An 18,784-nucleotide genomic window follows, 5' to 3' on the forward strand; every position below is an offset into this window, starting at 1 on the left:
TCTATTTAAAAATGTGATATTATTCATTCATATATCAAATCAATACAAAAATTCTCTATTAAAATTGAAATAATTTTAAACGAGAAGAGTTTAGTTGTGAATTTTATATGGAGGAGGATGTGTTGAATAGCACAATGGTATGTTGGGTAGGAAAGATACCGGGTTCGTGTGTGGGATCAGTGGCAGATGGAGGTGTTTTGTGTGTGTAGCTTTCCTTCATTACTCCTCCATAATGATAGTTGATAAAAACATAAATGACAAACAAAACCCAAATGTCATTATTTGGTGGAACATTTTCAAATTATTGAGATTCGTATTTGGCGGGTAATAATTCAAAATCTGGTTTTGCAACAGAGTAATGGTAAGAGATGGAATATAGTGGGTGTATGAAGGGGAAGGAAAGTAGTTTGTGTGATAAATAAAGGTGGCGCCCCAGGAATAGGCGAGTCCAAAATCTAGTGTCGCATAAAAATCCAAATAAACTTCAAATTTAAGAATACTATGCCCCCGACACGTTCCTTCTCACTTGTTGGGAGTCATCATGCCAACCGAAACCCATCTTTCTGCACTTTCACAAACTCTTTAGGTTTCCAATGTACCTTCAGCTTACGACACTACCCCTCGTTTAACCACTTCTCGTTGCGTTCTTTCATTCACAATCTTCATGCCTCTCAACGCCCATACCCAAACAATTTCATTCAAAACCACCCACTAACCCTCCATACCCAAACCCATTACATTAATTATTGTGCGGTCAGAATAAAAATAAAAGTTAAAAACAAATCAAAACTAACAATAAAAAGGTAAAAGAAATAACTTCAATATCAAAGTCACCTAATCAGTTACAAAGACTAACACCTACAGCACTCAATACAAGGAAAAAAATATACACTAACTCGGTTCCCATTGAACCGGGTCTAAAGTTTGCCCTACCTTCTCTAATCTCTCTCTACCTAGTCTTTTCTCCTTTTTTTTTTCCTTTTACTTTTTTAAAAATTAAAAAAAGTAAATCAAAATTTGGGAACAGGAGCAGGTGTAAAACCATTTTCAGTCCCAGTTACCATCTCCTTCTTGTGCCGCATCTCGAGCACTTTACGATGATGATTGGAGTGTAATTCGCTGGAGAATGTTGGGCTGCAAGCGGGCCTATATTCGGGTAGGAGCCGTCCCGACTTGAAGCGGACCCCGCATGCGTTACAGAGCGTTTTTGGGCCGAGCGGCCCAGTTCGCCACTGAGGGGTTTTCTGCACGCCGCAGTGACTGCACCGTCGCGGCGCCAGGGTGCCCACACTGTCGGAAGAGTGTTTTTTCTTCGGCTTATTGGGTTTGGGCTCGGAGCAAACGTGGTCGAGGCTACGAGGGATGTTGGTGTAAATTAGCAAGGGGCTGGAAGGGGAGGAGGAGGAAGATGATGAGGTGGTGGTGGTGGAGCTAGAGGAAGATTCGGTGAAGGAAGGGGAACCGAGCGGCCAAACACGAACACCGTTCCTGCTTCGCTTGCTTCTCGCTTTGGTCTGAACCGGGGTTTTGAAAGTGAAAACTGGGCTTTCCAGTTCGGGCTTTGGCTCTTTCGCCGCAAGGCCCGTCGGGTTGCTCTCTGTTACGGTGGGGAGCGCCGCAGAGAATTCCGAGAAGGATTCCTCCACGAAATGAGACAACCACTCAAAGTCGGCCACGTCATCCGCCTGTAAAAATTGCAACTTTCGTCAACCACCAACACAAAACAGATAAACCTGGGAAGAAATAAAATTAAGAAAAAAAATACCAGAACGCTAAGCTCGGTGGTGGGCACAGAGGAATAATCGGGTTTGAAAGCATAGGGTTCTTGGCTTGGGTTTTCTTTTTGAAGGGATAGACAAACCGAGTCTTGTTCCTTCTGTTGTTCTGGTTCTTCTTCGACGTGCGAGAAGTCAAGAAGGTCGTCCACGAAAAAGTCGTCGCAAGTGGTACCGTTTTGCACACTGAACTCCTCCATGAAGGTTTCTGGACTGAGTTCTACAGTCATTTCTTTCCTAAAATTGCTCTTCAAAGCTGCTTCCATGCACTCCATGCCTGTTTCAGTTTAACATCAAAATCAAGAGCATAGCCTAATATAAGAAAAAGACCATAGACTTTAACAAACACCTGAACATTTGCTGTGTTTAGAAGAATTGAGAAAAAGAAATGGTAAAAAGAGATATTAAATAATGAATACCTGATGAAGAGAGATAGGAGAGAAGGAATATAGAGGGGAGATATGTAATGAGGTAGGGAGGAGAAGAAGAGAGATAGAAGAAGAAGAAGAAGAAGAAGAAGGCAAGGGATGAAATTGAGAAGGTTGAGGATAGGGAGTTTGGTAAAGCATTGAATGAGGGATAAAAGCGTCCTGATAATTACTAAAAGCGCCCGTTTCTTTCTCACTCTCCACTGTCTCTTATTCGCTTTTTCCTTTCTTTATAGTATTTATACGTTTCAAATACGTTTGTATTGTGTACACACATAACGTACATACATGCTCATAAACAAATGAAATGATCCCTAAATTTTCTACCCACAAATCTCATTTGCGTTTTGGAGGGGTAGAACTACCGCCACAGTAACTATCCAGCAGTGAAAGAACTGAAACAAGTTTGATGTATAGCATGTAATAGAAGTGATTTCCCAGCGGAAGCCAAAATTTGTGAAGACCTAGGAAACCACAACTTAAAAAAAATGATCCTTCTTCTCTTTTAACTTTTTGTTTTCCTCTCTGGTAGAAAACGTGAATATAAATTAACCTAAATACCTGCCTTAAGTGGTTGCGTCTATGCTTGATTGCTTGTCGCCGCTCATTTTGCATTTGGCTGTTTCCCATCTAACGTTACTTTTCCCGCTCTCTGTTTTCTAATTATCGCTTGCCAAAGATAACTCCATAAAAGGCTAAAGGCCAAAGCAGATTCACACCCTAATCTTATTTCAAAACACACGTGAACTTTTCCTTAAGTTTTTATACATATTTTTTTCATAGGTTTCTCCACAGTAATGAAAATCTAGTATGTATGTGAAGGCAGAGGTTAATTGAAAGCATGTCAGAGTTATGGTCTCTTAATACAAATTTCATGTTGCCCGTCAAATACATTTATTTGTTTATACACTAATACGTATATATGTATATTCGTATCAGGGTAGTTATGAAGTATATTCTTTCACCAATTAAACCACACCGTTTTTGGTTTTAAAATTAACCCGCTTACAATAAAAGAGTTTAAGGTTTGAAATTTGAATTGGAGGGTAGAATAATTGTCAACAAACCTATAAATGTTCCGACAATGACTGTATTTACTTCACGGGAGTATTGGATGAAAAAAATTAAATTCTTATTTCTAGGATTACTATTATTAATGCATCTTCTTCTTAATATTATTATATTTGATCTTTTTTATAACGTGTCAGTTTTTTTCTTTTATATTAAATAGTGACAACAATAACTGGTGAAATATTAAATAGTTTTTATATATTTCAAATTAAATATTTTATTTTATTCAATTACCTTTCATGAAATAGTTAGAAGGATAATATTATTCCAAGACTAATATTGAATAAATATAAAAAATATTCAATGTCTGATAAATAAAATTGTGAAAAAATATTTTGATTTTAAAATGGCATCCTTTGACCTTACGCTAGTTTGCATCTTTTTTCCTTTTTTTCACCCAAGATATTTTTTAAATAACTTTCTCACTCTCTCTATATATATATAATGAACACGAGTATTTATTTAAAATACCGTTGAAATAAAATTGAAAATCAATTTAAAATATTATATAAAAAAAAAACTGAAATGAGACGTAGAAACAGATGAAGAGAGTACGATCTGATTACTTTTTTTTCTACTTCCAAAAGAAATAAAACACCGTTCAAACTCAAAACCAATTAGATGAGAGAGTAATCCTTAATGTAAAATAATTATAGAGAATATATAGAGAAGAGTGTAAGAATATTTTAATAAAAAGTTTATTAGTTATTTTATTTTTTTGAATATATGTGAAAAAGTTTTAAATTACTGATAAAATGAATATAGTATTTAAAAAATTTAGGTATTTATTTGAATGTATAACTTTATTAGGTGATAAGTTAAGTAAAAGTGAAGTGGTTGAAATTCCCAGTGTGTCCTTGATCGTGATGATACAGTTTGAGTTTGGATTTGGGACATGGCATGACTTAGAAGCAAAGTGAGTTAAAAAAGTGAGCCCAGCAATGACACCAACTCAGCTTTTGTCTCTCAGTAACACTACTGACATTATTCCTCACTCCCCCTTCCTATTTTAATCCATAATAACCACTCTCATGCCTAAATATTCATTCATTCACCATGATTAAATATTTTAATTAGCCTCAATTAGGTTCACTAATTAAAAGATACAATAAATCAATACCAAGTTTTTATACTACTTTCTTTTCATACAGAAACTACTTAAACTGTGTGCTTATGAGACAATTATAGTAAAGCATTTTGTCTACTTTTTTTATCCATGTACTTTAAAAGAAAATACGGATTAAGAATATAATTATTTTTTTCTTATATTAAAATTCTTTTAAACTTTATTGAGCTTCTAAAGTCAACTAAAAATAATATCATATCAGTTCACAATATATATTTTATAAATTAATTTTATAACATTAAATTAGATTATGTAAACTAGATATTCATAATATATATCTTAAAAATTAATTTTGTAAGATTAAATTAAATTTAAAAAATTTATTTTTTAAGATAATATCAAAATTATTTAAAATATATTTTAATGAGAATTTGTTTAATATGTCGTAACGCTTGTATTCAACTACGAATAACGTTATTCTTCCTTTTAGCATTTATAATAGATATTAAAAAAATTAAAACCAAATTAAATAAAAAAATATTAATATTAGTATCACGAGTTTTGATAAATTAATAGTCTTCACATTCTACAAATAGATAATGAACTATATTCAGAAAAAAAAATATTAATATTAGTATCACGGGTTTTGATAAACTAATAGTCTTCACATTCTACAAATAGATAATGAACTATATTCAAAATAGGATGACCCACTAAGAGCACATTTATCTATACCTATCAAGAAATATTTTTTTTTCTTTGTAACACACTATAGAAAAAATAGTTTTAATGAGGGTTTATTTTTATATTATCTAGGGTTAAAACCTCCATTAAGTCTGTTAAATACCATGGGTTTAAGAACTTCTGTAAAATACTATGGGTTTCAAAACCTCCGTAAAATATCATGGGTTTCAAAACCTCCGTAAAATACCACAGGAATTTAAATCAGGTTAAAAAACCTCCGTTATTTTGTTGAGGTTTTAAGAAAAAACCTCAATTAATTAAATCAATTCCTAAGGTTATGTTAACCTCCGCTAAATAACCTCCACTAAAACCTTTTTTTCTTGTAGTGACAGTTTTATAACAGTTATTTTTTTTATACACAACTCACACTAAAAAAATTATTAAAAAAATTTAAATTATTTTTTATTATTATTAAATAATTTTTAAATTAGTATCTAATCAAGATTTTAACTACCAATATAAACTAATTTAAAAACCAAAATTTTTTTAGTCTCTAAAATATCTCTAATTTAATCACTATATTAACTAATTATTTTTTGAAAAAAAATTGTTTCTATTTTATGATTTTTTATTGTATTTTATTCTATTAATATACCTTATTTTATTATTTTATTATTTTCTTTTTTAAATTTTTATAATTATTTTTTTAAATCAATTAATTACGTTATAAAATTATTAAAATATTTATTTATTTTATATCTTAATAAAAAATATTTTATTTATTTATTTAATAATATAAACAATTAAATAATTATATTTTTAAATAATAACTATATAAATTTTTATAATACTTTTACAACAAGTTATATATTTTTAAAATTATAGTAATTTTTAATTAATTATTCGTAATAATAAAATTATATATATATATATATATATATATATAATAGAAATGTTTTGGCTAGTTTATTATAATGCTAATAACAACTGTCAGAATTTATTAAAAAATACAATTTAAATTAAATTAAATTTTTACATAATTTATTTTATCTTTATAATAAATGTCAGAATGATAAAGAAATATTTTTACTTTTTTTTTAATTCTTAAATGCAGTTTTAGAAATCAAAATCGATTTTAGTAAATTATCCCAACACAATGCTGTTGAGTGTAAGAAAAACATTAACTACAGCTGTTGAGTATTACAAGTTGTGTTATCGACGGAATTGACTTGGTATACCACCAAGGCATGGTTTATGCGTTTGGCGTAGATAGAAATTTAGGTTGAAAACTTTAAAAAAGGCATTAGTAAATTACTTATACACGTAATAATTTATTTTAGATAAATGGAGAGGTAATTTTTTTTATACATTGTCAAATATAGAATGAAGGAAATCGAGTAGGACAAATCAAACTTATTTGGATGAAAGATTTTAAATTTTAATTAAAGTATGTTTATTTTGTTTCCAAAAAAATATTTGGATAAATAACTTCAAATTTCTTAAAATAAATATAATTTAAATGTTGAAAAAGTATTTTTTAACCTTAATTAAAACTCATATAAACAATATATAACACATTTTCAATACATTTTTCTTGCAAGAATAAACAATTTATAGTAATTACATCACAGTGTTGACATTTTTATACCAATATTACCACATAGGAGAGTGATGGACCAGAAAGAAGAGAGAGAGAAAAAAAAAAATAATATTAGAGGCAAGGTAAAGAAAGAGTGAAAAGAGGGAGAAATAATATAAAGAGACTAAAGATAATAAAAGAGAGAGAAAAAAAAATAGGATTAAGAGTCGCACATAATATTAAGAATTACCCATATTTTTTAAATCTGAAATTGCACATTATTTTTAATATTCGAAACACTCTTGTAATTAATAGAATTGGAATGGTTTGTTAATTTTTTTTCATTTAAATAACTTAGTTTACCATAAAACATTTTAAACTTTTAAAAATACAAATTAATTTTTTTCATCCCAATATATTACTAAAGTCAAATTGAGTAACTTGATTTATTAAAAGCTCTATAGTTGTTTATTTAATTTTAGGAATTTAATTACAATGCATTTATTATAATTTAATGATAAATTATAATTATTGTTATCATTTATTAAAATACAATTGAAAAAAAGAAACAAGCATAACTAAAATCAAAGGAACTAATATTAAGTTTAGTTGAAAAGTTAAAAAAAATTGGTAATATATTTTTTATTAATTAACAGAAAAGAAAAAAAACTTTTAAAAACAAAAACTCAATTGTTTGATTTCCACTCTTAAGTTGTTTTCAGATGACCCACCTACCCAAGGTCGTTTTACATGTACATGTATTGCAATGATTCAGCATCCAACTGATAAGTGACTTTCTTCACCAATTTGCGATTTCGAGGTCACCTTATTTAGGTCTTTTTTTTTTACCTTATCCAATCAACTTCTTAAGGTTTAACACAACATTTCTGTTAATATGCTCGAGTGAAATTTTTTCTTGTGTCATTGTAATATGAATTTATACATGTTATTATTCTATTATTTCATATTAGTTCTCGTGTTATAAAAACTATAATTGTTTTATTGGATAGCTTTTAGTTTAAAGAATTTTTTGCTAAACTAATTTTTTAATCATTTTTTTATCGAATATACTTTGTATTTTATAATTAAAACATTGAGCAATAATTATGTGTATAAAACATTCATATGACGTTATTATGCCCATAAGAGAAATAAAAAACAAATATCACCTGAAAATTCTAAAAATAATAATGGAGAAATATTACTTCATCAATATCTTAATTTATGTTTTAGAGGCTTCTGAAATTTAAGAAAAGAAAAATATTAATTATTTTTAATAATATGATGTTTATCATTTTATGAAGATATGTGATGTGTTATTTTGATTCTTGTTGGAAATCCCACATCGACTAGAGATTAGAGTCTTTCATAATATATATAAGTGGGTGCAAACCTCACCTCATTGAGCCGGTTTTATGAGGTCGAGTTAGGCTTAAAGCCCACTTCTTAACATGGTGTCAGAGCCATTTCGAGCCTATCCTAACGAGTATTTGTTGGGCCTATCGTGCCACCCGCCATCGGGTCGTTATCGGACCACCCATAACATATATCTCCACGCACGAGTTGGTAGTCTCGGCGTGAGGGGGTGTGTTGGAGATCCCACATCGACTAGAGAATAGAGCCTTTCTTTGTATATAAGTGGATGCAAACCTCAACCTCATGAGCCGGTTTTATGAGGTCGAGTTAGACTTAAAGCCCACTTCTTAGCAATCCTGAGAGAAAATATCATAACTTTCAAAATATCAAATTATATAAATCAAGACATTATGTAACAAAAAAGTTAAAGATGATGCTTACATTAAAGGTTATGTAATAGATACAAGTAATCCTGAATATAAAAAATTAAAAGTGGTTGTTATCAATGGTATTCTTTATGTGTTAAGTATTAGTAAACATGTTTAACATAATTCTTTGGAAAGATAATAAGTGTACTTTGTTGTGTTTGTTTTTTTAAGTAGATAGATATGTGATTTTTTTTTTAGTTTAGAGAGTGAATGTATTGAATTGATTATCTTTATATATTTCAAATAAAAATATTTTAAAATTAATAATTATTATATTATTTTATCCTTATGCATTATATTTTGTATAATGAGAGGTATTCTACATGGAGCATGACAAGACAAAATGAATGTGTTATGTTCTTTCTGTATTGTATTTTAGAGTTTATGTATATGCATATTATTTTAGAAACTACTGATTTTAGGATAATTTTATTTAGTGGATATATATTATTTTTCTTAAGTAATATAATTAGTTATTATATTTTATAATTCAAATGTTTAGTTTTTTTCCCTATGATTATTGAAGAAGAATTCATCGTTTTTTTATTTAAAAAAAAACAATTTTAATATATTTATCTTAAAAAGAGCAATTATGTTTAATCTACCGCCTATGAAGAATTGGATTAGATTAAGTAAATTTTATTTTTAACACAAATTTTTAAGTACGATTTTCTTTAATTAAAATTTAATTTCTGTATTTTAAAAAATCTGTAATTTAGTTCCTAGTTTGTAATCATCTATCATTTTTGTTTCTATTTTATTTATTTATTTTGATTTCTTTATTTTATTATTGATAATTTTGTTCGATGTTAATTTAAAAAATATATTAAGTCATTATTAAGTTATACTTGATAACAATTTCTATCTTTATTATCCTTTTCTACGTATAATATGTTGTTCTCAATCTCACCAAAAATTACGAAAAATTGAACTAAAATAAAGAGAAAATCTATAGAAAATTTTAAATTAAGAAATTTCAATTGGATAAAAGTAATTCAATAACTAAAATTATAAAACATAATTTCATGGATTTTGTAACGTATAAAAAGGGGTAAATTATAAAAAAAAAACTATTTTAAACATATAATGAGGTGTGATGTCATTAACTAGAATGAAAAGATGAACCACAATTTACTTACAATTAGAGTTTGCCTATATGGGTGAACTTGTCTCGTTATGTTAACATCAGTCTCTTTTGGGCTCACATTCACATAAAATCCATATTATAAAAGAAGATTTGTCGTATAGTAGGCATATTAAATAAACTTTAATTTTAAGAATTCACATTTACCCTCACAAAACCCACCGGTTATGTATATGAGTTGACTCACGCGCTTGAAAGTATAAAAAACTTACATTCATGATTTTATTAAAAAATGCAAACTCACCATTGTCCATAACCAGTTTAGAACTGCCTAGATGTGGCATTTTTATTAGTTTTTCATCAAAAAATATACCAACTCACAGTCTACTTAGCTAGGAATCCAATTGTTTTCTATGTATTGCAAATACCAATTCAGATACTTACTTAACAACTCCTTTTATTAATATAATAATAATAATAATACAGGCAATGATATTTTAACTTCCTAATATATTTTTACAATTACTTGATATTTGTCTTTCATCTTTTTATCCAACTATAAAAAAATATTTTTTTGAATAGGGAAATAATTCTTTAACGAACTATTAAAAAATACATTCACTTTATATCTGCTTTTTTTAATAAAATAATAACTTTGAAGTTGTCAATTAATGTAAAAAAAGAAAGGGTTGTGAACATATAATTTTTCGTTTTAATAGTCACACTATTCTTAAATGTAGGTTGTTAAGTAGTTGTTAGTTGTTGAATAGTAAAAATATCATTTTTTGAATATTACAAATATATATAATTTTAAAGTATTATTATTATTATATATTAGTAAAACAGAGTTGGTATGTGGTTTTTTAAAGAAAAATTTAAAAAAAATCTCAAAGTAGTTATTTTCTATTTTTATCATTCTTGTGTGGAAAATTCACTCTTGTGAAACCCATATTTAAGAAAAACTCATTTTGGTTGGACGACAAAAGTGATACTGTATGGAGTGTTGATTTAAGAAGGATTAGTAAAAATTATAATTTATTTTTTCAGAGCAGTTTTTATATCACATCGAACTTACCCTAGTCCTAAAAGAGAAGAAACCAGCAAGAAAGGAATGAGAAAGGAAACTCCTACGCACGTGAAGCCTGACTCCAAGAAAGAGTGACAACAGAGTTGGAGATACCATAATTTGTTGTTACACACTTGAAAATTCCTCGTTACATATGGTATCAAAGAATTATTATTGCTACATAAATGAATAATTTCATTATTCAAACACACTAAACTAACATTATTGTGCTTTATATACGACTGAGAGTACTTTTTTAACCTATTGAAATGTGTCTGAGGAATTTTGCAGAACATTTTTGATGTAGTGAAGGGTAAGGATATTGGGTTGTTGTGTTTTGGTAGCGTAAGATTGAAAGAATGAGTGGTAAAATAAGTAAGTTGAAGTTAAACGTAGGTGGGTGTGGGTTGTATGGTACTACTCTGCTCTTGTTGGCTTGAGTTTGTTTGTACGTAAAGGCAAAAAGCGATAAAGAATACGGAACTTTGTGGAGCTTCCAACTAAAGGCTTTTTCCTCAGAAGTAAACACCAAGAAAGAGTGAGGAAGTGAAACAATCTTAGACTATTAAGGAACCTCACTCAATGTTATTTACTATATCGTCTTATTCAATTTAATTACACTCTTGTTTTAACTAGTTGAGTTAATCCAATATTTGAAATAATATAAGTATAGGAGCACTTGTAAATTAATGGTGTAGCAGTAGCATCTAAGTATGCTAACTAAATAAATTGAATGGAAGGTGAGACTACTTAATAGTGCCACCATATCAGGACACATTTCATTTCCAGCAACTTTAAGAAATAACAAAAGTGGGAAACTCATGACTCGGTGATAACCCCAGTTAGAAGATTTTATTATTTTCTCTTACATATATAATCCTCATTTGTTGATTCTAAAAAAAATTATTTTATTTTTTAATTAGATAATTTAATTCAATATATGGCTATTATTTACGTTGTTATAAGAATGTCAAATCAAAACAGTGGGGTAAAAACATATTTTTCCTGTATATATACATAAATAATCTTGGAGTATTTACATTTCATAATAAAGAATAAACATGATGTACTAAATATTTCTCATTCATGTGGTTGTGGTTCACAACATTGGATGAAAAGCACAGTTCAGCGAGACAGCGACACAACGAGGCAGAGAGTTGACAACTACTAGCTTTTACAAAAAAATAAAAAACAAAATGCACCAGCCGGGAATCGAACCCGGGTCTGTACCGTGGCAGGGTACTATTCTACCACTAGACCACTGGTGCTTTTTGTTACATATCTATCTTGTTTTATTTTTAATCATAGTATTATGTTGAGATATTTCATATTCTTCATCAGATTTCGTAAGTTAATTTGTACAAACAAAATACTTTCATCAGTTCTATGTTTTGAAAATGAATATATGAACAATGAAATATTGAGATCTCAATATTAAAATTTCTTGACATTTTTTTTCTTTTCTTAATGCATCTTATCACATATTGTAATTACACCTGAATATATTTTGACTTTATAAAATAATCTCATTTTTCTTTCTTTTAAAAAATAAGCCTGTTTTTTTTAATAAGAGGGGAGGCTGATTTCCTTATGTAAGTTACTAATTTGTTTTTACTTTTGTGTAGTTTTATATTTAATTTTTTATTATATTTTATTTTTGAACGGGGTTGGAACCAAGAATTCAAGTTGTTTCTCTTTTCTGCCTTCTCGATTGGTCGATATACACTCTTATTTCTCTCTAAGCAAGCTCCTCATTCTTCTTTTCTTCCTTTGCTTCTCGACCTCCACAAAGTCCAGACTCGGATGACACCCGTAAAGAACACTCCGACGCTCAAGTCAAATTTAGTATTCGACATTCGATATTTTAAGTACTGTATAATGACGTACTTGATTCTTATATTTTGTGCCTATTTATATGATTGTGATGGACCTTTCTTATTGGGTCATGTTAGAGAGTTGAGTCATGTTTAGAAGTGTATTACCTATCTCTTGATTGTTGATTAGTCTCACTACTTCTGCTTAAACGTAATTGGCTTTGTAATGTCGGTCAGGTCATAGTCTCGGTCGTGCCGATTAGTACTTGTACATTTTTTTCTTTGTAAGAAATAACTTTCTATTTAATTTTATTTTTAACAACTTATAAAATCCTCACATTTTAATTTTCTTTTTTTCTTAAACCCATAGGTAGACCCTTATCTAAGTCATTTTGTTAAACAAACTCCATGACCAGGTTTGAAAACTGTTAATGGACTACCATCTGAGCTTGATCCAAGGCCGAAGTTGGAGCTACTTGAAGATGGGTTATATCTTATTCGTGCTAGGCCTTTAATGGCTTTTACTTCATGCATCCCCATAACTGGCTGAAATGACTGAATTACCCTGTCCACTTTTCTCTCTGTGCACCTCACAAACCACTTCAACTGCTTTTGTGCCATCACCGCTAGAGAAGAAGAAGAAGAGAATGAGAACGTTACACTTAGAAGAAGAAGTAAGCAAAAAATATTTTTTTATGAAAAGCTCATTTTAGAAAAACACATTTTATAAAGTATTATATACATTCTGAAAAGTTTGTTTTAAAATTTATGGAGTATATTTTATAAATTCTGTAAAACATGTTCAAGAAAGAATCCACAAATTACTTTAAAGAAAAGTAAAATAATAATTTTGAAAATTGTTGGGCGTAGAGTTAAAAGTCTAATTTAAAAAAGTACATTCATTAAAAGTCCTAAACCAAGAAAATTTATTTGCCAAACCTATTGTGCTTATCAAACCTTAAATTCTTCATAATTTAAAAAGACTGTTAAAACTTAACTTTGTGACTAATTTTTTTCCATACTTTATAATATGATTCTTTGTAGTCATGTAATGTTTTTACCAATAAAAAGCAAGTGGTCATGCAATGTTGACGACTAGTATTGAATGGTCACGATGCATTCCACATGGTTCACGTGGCTGCAAGTTGCAACGTCTGCGAGGGACAAAATCTTATCGTTGACCAAAACCCTCTCATAGACTCATGTATTAGTACATTATTTAAGATTTAAGATAAGATATATCATCATCATAAATCAAGAAGGAGAAAGTAAAAAAAATAAAAAATTATTCAGTAGTTGAGACAAATCTGTTACACTGTGCCAATGACTTCTGTTGTCCACCTTGGCAGAAAAAGAAAGTATGAGGACACCTGTACAAGCAGTTATCCACTAAACTCACGTTCGCAGAATCGCGTTTCAATGTTAACAAGGGCCGAGGAATCCCTCCCACCAAGTAATTCCCCCTCAACAGAAGCCTCTCCAACGGAGTCACCCCCGTTTTGGGAGACACCGTTTTCTCCGCTAACTGGGTCGCTATTCGCCCTGTGAACTCGTTATTCTCCAAGGACAACGACGATAACTTCGGCATCATCGCCATGAATGACGGCAAAAACCCCTCAAGCCTGTTGTTGCTCAAATCAACCGCTATAAGTCTGCTCCGCGACTCCACTCCCTTATAAGGTGCTTCAACCTTCGTGAACTCGTTGAAGGACAGCGTCAACTGCTGCAACGACGGAAGCTCGAAGAAAACCGAAGGAATTAAACCACTCATTCGGTTGGAGCTGAAATCCACCACCTGCAACCTCTTCAAATTCCTGAAGCTTTCACTCGATAAGACACCGTTTAAATTGTTGTTCCGAATTGATATCTGAACCAGCGAGACAGGGAGCGAGGCCGATAACTCTCCCGCGATGGAGTTATCGCTGAAATCGAGGTATTTAAGGTTTGTGAATGTGTCAAAGTTTGGTAGGTGGGTGTTGAGATTGTTGGATTGGAGTTCGAGTCTTTTAAGGTTGTGGAAGCCTTGTGGGATTGTTCCTCGTAGGTTGTTGCTGTCGAGGTAAAGCTCTTCGAGGCTGGGGAGTGTGCCGAGGGAAGGGGGTATCTCGCCGGAGAAGGAGTTGGACGAGAGACTGAGTCGGCGGAGGCGAGTTAGGTTTGAAAAGGAATCAGGAATTTGGGCGGAGAAGTTGTTTTTGGAGAGATCGAGTGTTTGTAGAAAAGGAAGGTTCCACGTGAAGGTGAGAGAGCCAACATAACCCGCTTGGTCCAGCGCAAGTTCAGTGACTCGACTAAGGCCTGAAACGACGACGTCGCATCTGAAGCCGCACGTGAATTTGTCGGCGAATAGGTTGTCGCAGGGGTCGAGGGTGAAGTCCCAGGAACTGACGCAAGAGCCTGGGATCACCGAAGCTTGTTCCAAACCTTGCTTTAACTCCTTGAGAACCTCTGCATCTCCCCAATGTGTCTTCGATTCAGCACCCAATAATAGACACCAAATTGCGATGATCGTAGATAGAGGGACACAGAGAGACCCCATTCCTGCTTTCCACTTTTTGATTTTGATGGCGATGGAAGAAACGAGCAGAGAGAGAAAGGTGGGTTTTTGTGGAGCGTAGGCTTCTTCCACTTTTGGGTGAGTGGCTTCACGACAGAACTGAACTCAGATGCTTGTCCGGTGCACCAACCTTTTCTAAATTCACATTATTTTTATTCTTTATACAAACAAGAAAGGTACAAACCCTTTTTCTGGCAGTTTGTACAGGGTTTACCCAGTGTTGTGGATATTTATATGTATGAATCTTGGATTAGTAGTACTTTATTTATTTATTTAAATTTAGCCGTTATGTTTCCTAATAATTTTATAATGATTATGATATATTGAAAATTCATATATTTTATACAATCCTATTATAAACTTTAATAATATTTATTTAATAATATTTATTTTCGTCGGTCAGTTGTTTTTTCCTCAAAAGCAGATGATGTCTCCTCCTATTTTTTTGGTGGTTTTTGCTCTCTCCTTGGATGGTCGAGAGTGGTTTCGTTGAAACAGAGGGGATCCTATTGGTTGATTGCACTCCGACGATCAAGTCAGTACTGGACTAAGAAACAATAAGTATGTAAAGCAATTTAAATCTTAGAAACGACGTACCTGTCTAGGGTTCTTACCACCCTTTATATAGGTTGTGTCTAGGTCAACTCCATGTCCCACGAGGATCTTTTCTTAAGTGGAATTAGCGAGGCATCGTATGACGCGTTGCACAAGCTTAGCGCAGCCGCTGCACAGGACTTTCCTCTTCCTTCTGGAGTGCAAAATCTTAACAGTATGGCCGCCAGGGTACCAACTCATGCCCCAGAGCGCTGTGGGGCCATCTGTTTTATGGGTGTCCTAAGTATTCACATGTCATGAATGCAGTCTTTCCTTGGAAACCCTAACTCTTATGGGCCTTAACACTTCCAATGATTATTTACTTGTGTGTGCTAGGCCTGAACGTACTATACACACCACGTGTATGAACCCTCCCATGATTTAGGTCCTTCTTATGTCTGGATGATAACTCATTATTATTTCTGGGATTCACTTATGTTGCTCATTAATGTGACCAAACCACCAAGGTCCGATGTCAAAGTCCGACGTCGATGTCTGAGGTCTGACCAGTACAATATTATTATTTTAATATTTTTTTATATCATTTAATTACAAATTTATTTTTTATTATGTATATTTATATTTATATATATTCATTATATAAAAATTGTATATAACTCTCTTGATTTGATTGTTAAAGTATAATTTTTCTTTATAGAAATGATACTTTGAAAATCATAAAAATTGTATGCTATGATTTAGATATAAATATATATAATAAAAAATAATTAAATGATATAAAAAATATTAAAATAATAATATTAAGGATTATAACTTCATATAAAAAATATATCAGTGTGAATATATCATTACCTTTAACACCTTACTCGGTAGGTTGGTGAATATTCAGGCAACGTGGTTGTAAAGTCCAACTTTCGTTTGCACTTTGGGTCCCAACGCTAAAGCTTAGTTATTTGTGCTTTAGACATTTTTATCATAACTTTCAATTTTCGCAAACTCATTCAAATCACTTTTCTATCTTTTACAAATATATAATTTCTATTGTTGCTTCCAACCAACCATTGCTAGAAAACACAGGATTTGATAGATTAGGTGTCACCCTAAGTCATACATTTGGTACATGCATCATTTCTTCACTACAACAATAGTTATATGAGCAACAATTATGTAAATCCAACTTTTCTTTAACTTCTATCTTTTACTTAAATCTCACACTTATCATTAACCCAAAAACATTGTCATACACTCTATTAATTAATTACGCTTCAAATTGTCATATTTATTTTAAAAAAATATTCTCTTCTTCTCCGTTTATCTTTAAATTTAAGAAAAAATTGTCTATTTTTTATTTATTTAATTTATAATTAATTTATATATATATATATATATTATAAAATATAAAATGAAAAATCTTATAACTATTTTATCATAATAACAAATTATTATATTTCTTAATTTTAAAAAATTAAACCACACTTTAAAAGTGACGAGATGATTATTTATTTATAATTATGAGTGGGATGGAACACAAAATTTCAACATGAGATGCTTGTCAACCTAAAATTGATGGTATTAAATTAAAAAGAAAGAAAGCACCAATAATATTTTGACACCCTTTACTCTGAACACAATTACTTAATAACCTCACTATAATATCATAATAATATAACATTTAAAAATTGTCTTTTAGGAGAATGGTAGTTTCGAATCCCATTTTTTATGTGCAACCAATTCACAACTCTTTTATAATAATAGTAGCATTTTAATAAATAGTATTTTGACAAATAACTATATAAATGATTGTATAGATAATATTACTTGTCAACACTCATCTTTTGAATTTAAATATTCATATTATTATATTATTGTAATAAGTTGTGAAATAAAAAAGTGTTAAAATATCATTACTAAAAATATAATAGACAAAGAAAGAGAAGAAAAAAACACCTTGAGTTACTAAAAAAAGTAAAATAAATTATATTAGTTTTTGACACTAATATTAGTATTCTATATTGCAAACACATTTATAACAAATTCTGCAGGTGTTGGAATGTCAATAATTGAACTACCCATTAATAATTAAAATGCTTATGTCAAGTCGATGAATTGTTGCAAGTGAATTACCTATTCCGTTAAACATATTTTCTTAGTTAAACCACTTTTTATTTTATTCATAGAAAAGGAAAGTTTTACAACAACTTAAACAGTTACCAATCAACCTCCTTGACATGACTTGAACAACTTAAATATTTTTTTCTATCCATATCTAACAGTCACCTATTAAATGAATAAGTTAGGCGCAAATTCTTCCTACACTCAATATTTTTAACCTCCACCTTACATATTTTTTTAATTTCTGAAAATATTTTTATTCTGGAAAAAAATCTGAAATTGAAAATAATAATTCTGAAAAAATAAATCTGAAAGAGGTTATTGTATTTAGTAAATAAAAATCTAGAAACAAAAATCAAAATTCCATTCCAAAAAAGTAGATATGGAAAAGAGATTATTGTGTTATGGAAATAAAAATAAAAAATCAAAAGCCCAATTCCAGATAAAAAAGTCCATAATAAAGAAAATAAATCTGGAAACATATTCTAAAAAAGAGATTCGAAATGTATTTTTATATGTATAATTTTTAAGGACATTTTCGTCTTTTCTACTAAAATCGGGTGCAATGATATGATGCAGGAAACATCAATTTTGAAGCCCATTTAATAAAGGTAATGAAAACCCAACATAATTTTAAAATTCCAAAAATAATCTTTATTTTTAAAATGAAAATCCAGAATAAAAAATAATACATTCCAAAAAAATAGATCTGGAAGAGCTTTGTGTGTTCCAGATATAAAAATCCGGATAAAAATCAAAAGTCCATTCCCAATAAGAAAATCTGTAATAAAAAAATAATACATTAAAGACATTTTCGTCTTTTCCATTGAAATTGGGTGCAAGGAAGCAATTGCGTTTAATAAATTGATCAGTTGGGCCCAGTTTGAGAGAGGGCTGTCTAAGGCCGGGCCTGTACTAAACCAGTTTTTGAACTCCATTATTGAGTGGGAGACTAAAAATTTGTGTAGTATTTTCAGGATTTATGCATAAAGCATAAAAAAATAACATTCTCACGTTCTCAACATACCTAATTACCTACCCTCCTATCCTATCTCTCCTCTTAAATTTCAATGTTCCACTCCGTGCTACAACAATGGCCGCTGTGTCAACATGTCCAATAACTCACCTAAAAATAAATAAATGATTCTGAATTGGCATGCCCACCCAAAGAAAAAGTATAAAAAAAAAATCCCCAATTTTCTAAATTCG

The 18,784-nt window shown here is 30.4% G+C and overlaps 2 protein-coding genes and 1 non-coding gene across 3 annotated transcripts; all 3 read right to left on the reverse strand.

Moving 5' to 3' along the window:
* Window positions 1-790: 790 nt before the first annotated feature.
* LOC137810999 (GATA transcription factor 5-like) lies at window positions 791-2,746 on the reverse strand. The gene is made up of 3 exons (XM_068612535.1): window positions 2,195-2,746; window positions 1,766-2,052; window positions 791-1,685 (listed from the first exon to the last, which is right to left on the reverse strand). Exons 2-3 carry the CDS (start codon window positions 2,048-2,050, stop codon window positions 1,011-1,013), a joined length of 960 nt encoding a protein of 319 aa, XP_068468636.1. The 5' UTR covers window positions 2,051-2,052; window positions 2,195-2,746; the 3' UTR covers window positions 791-1,010.
* An 8,988-nt stretch (window positions 2,747-11,734) lies between these two features.
* On the reverse strand, window positions 11,735-11,805 carry TRNAG-GCC (transfer RNA glycine (anticodon GCC)). Its single transcript has one exon. It is a non-coding gene; the product is annotated as a tRNA-Gly (tRNA).
* Window positions 11,806-13,620: 1,815 nt separating this feature from the next.
* Window positions 13,621-15,275, reverse strand: LOC137811000 (receptor-like protein 43). The gene has a single exon (XM_068612536.1). The coding sequence runs from the start codon at window positions 14,888-14,890 to the stop codon at window positions 13,637-13,639; it is 1,254 nt and encodes a 417-aa protein (XP_068468637.1). The 5' UTR covers window positions 14,891-15,275; the 3' UTR covers window positions 13,621-13,636.
* Window positions 15,276-18,784: the final 3,509 nt, after the last annotated feature.

This window comes from Phaseolus vulgaris, chromosome 2, assembly GCF_000499845.2.
Source record: "Phaseolus vulgaris cultivar G19833 chromosome 2, P. vulgaris v2.0, whole genome shotgun sequence".
NCBI lineage: Eukaryota > Viridiplantae > Streptophyta > Magnoliopsida > Fabales > Fabaceae > Phaseolus > Phaseolus vulgaris.

Excerpts from the sequence above, each read along its gene's own strand:
- LOC137811000 (XM_068612536.1), bottom strand. The coding sequence starts at position 14,890 with ATGGGGTCTCTCTGTGTCCCTCTATCTACGATCATCGCAATTTGGTGT.
- LOC137810999 (XM_068612535.1), bottom strand. The coding sequence starts at position 2,050 with ATGGAGTGCATGGAAGCAGCTTTGAAGAGCAATTTTAGGAAAGAAATG. Across the intron at positions 1,686-1,765 it reads CCACCGAGCTTAGCGTTCTG|GCGGATGACGTGGCCGACTT; the intron begins GTATTTTTTTTC and ends CAATTTTTACAG.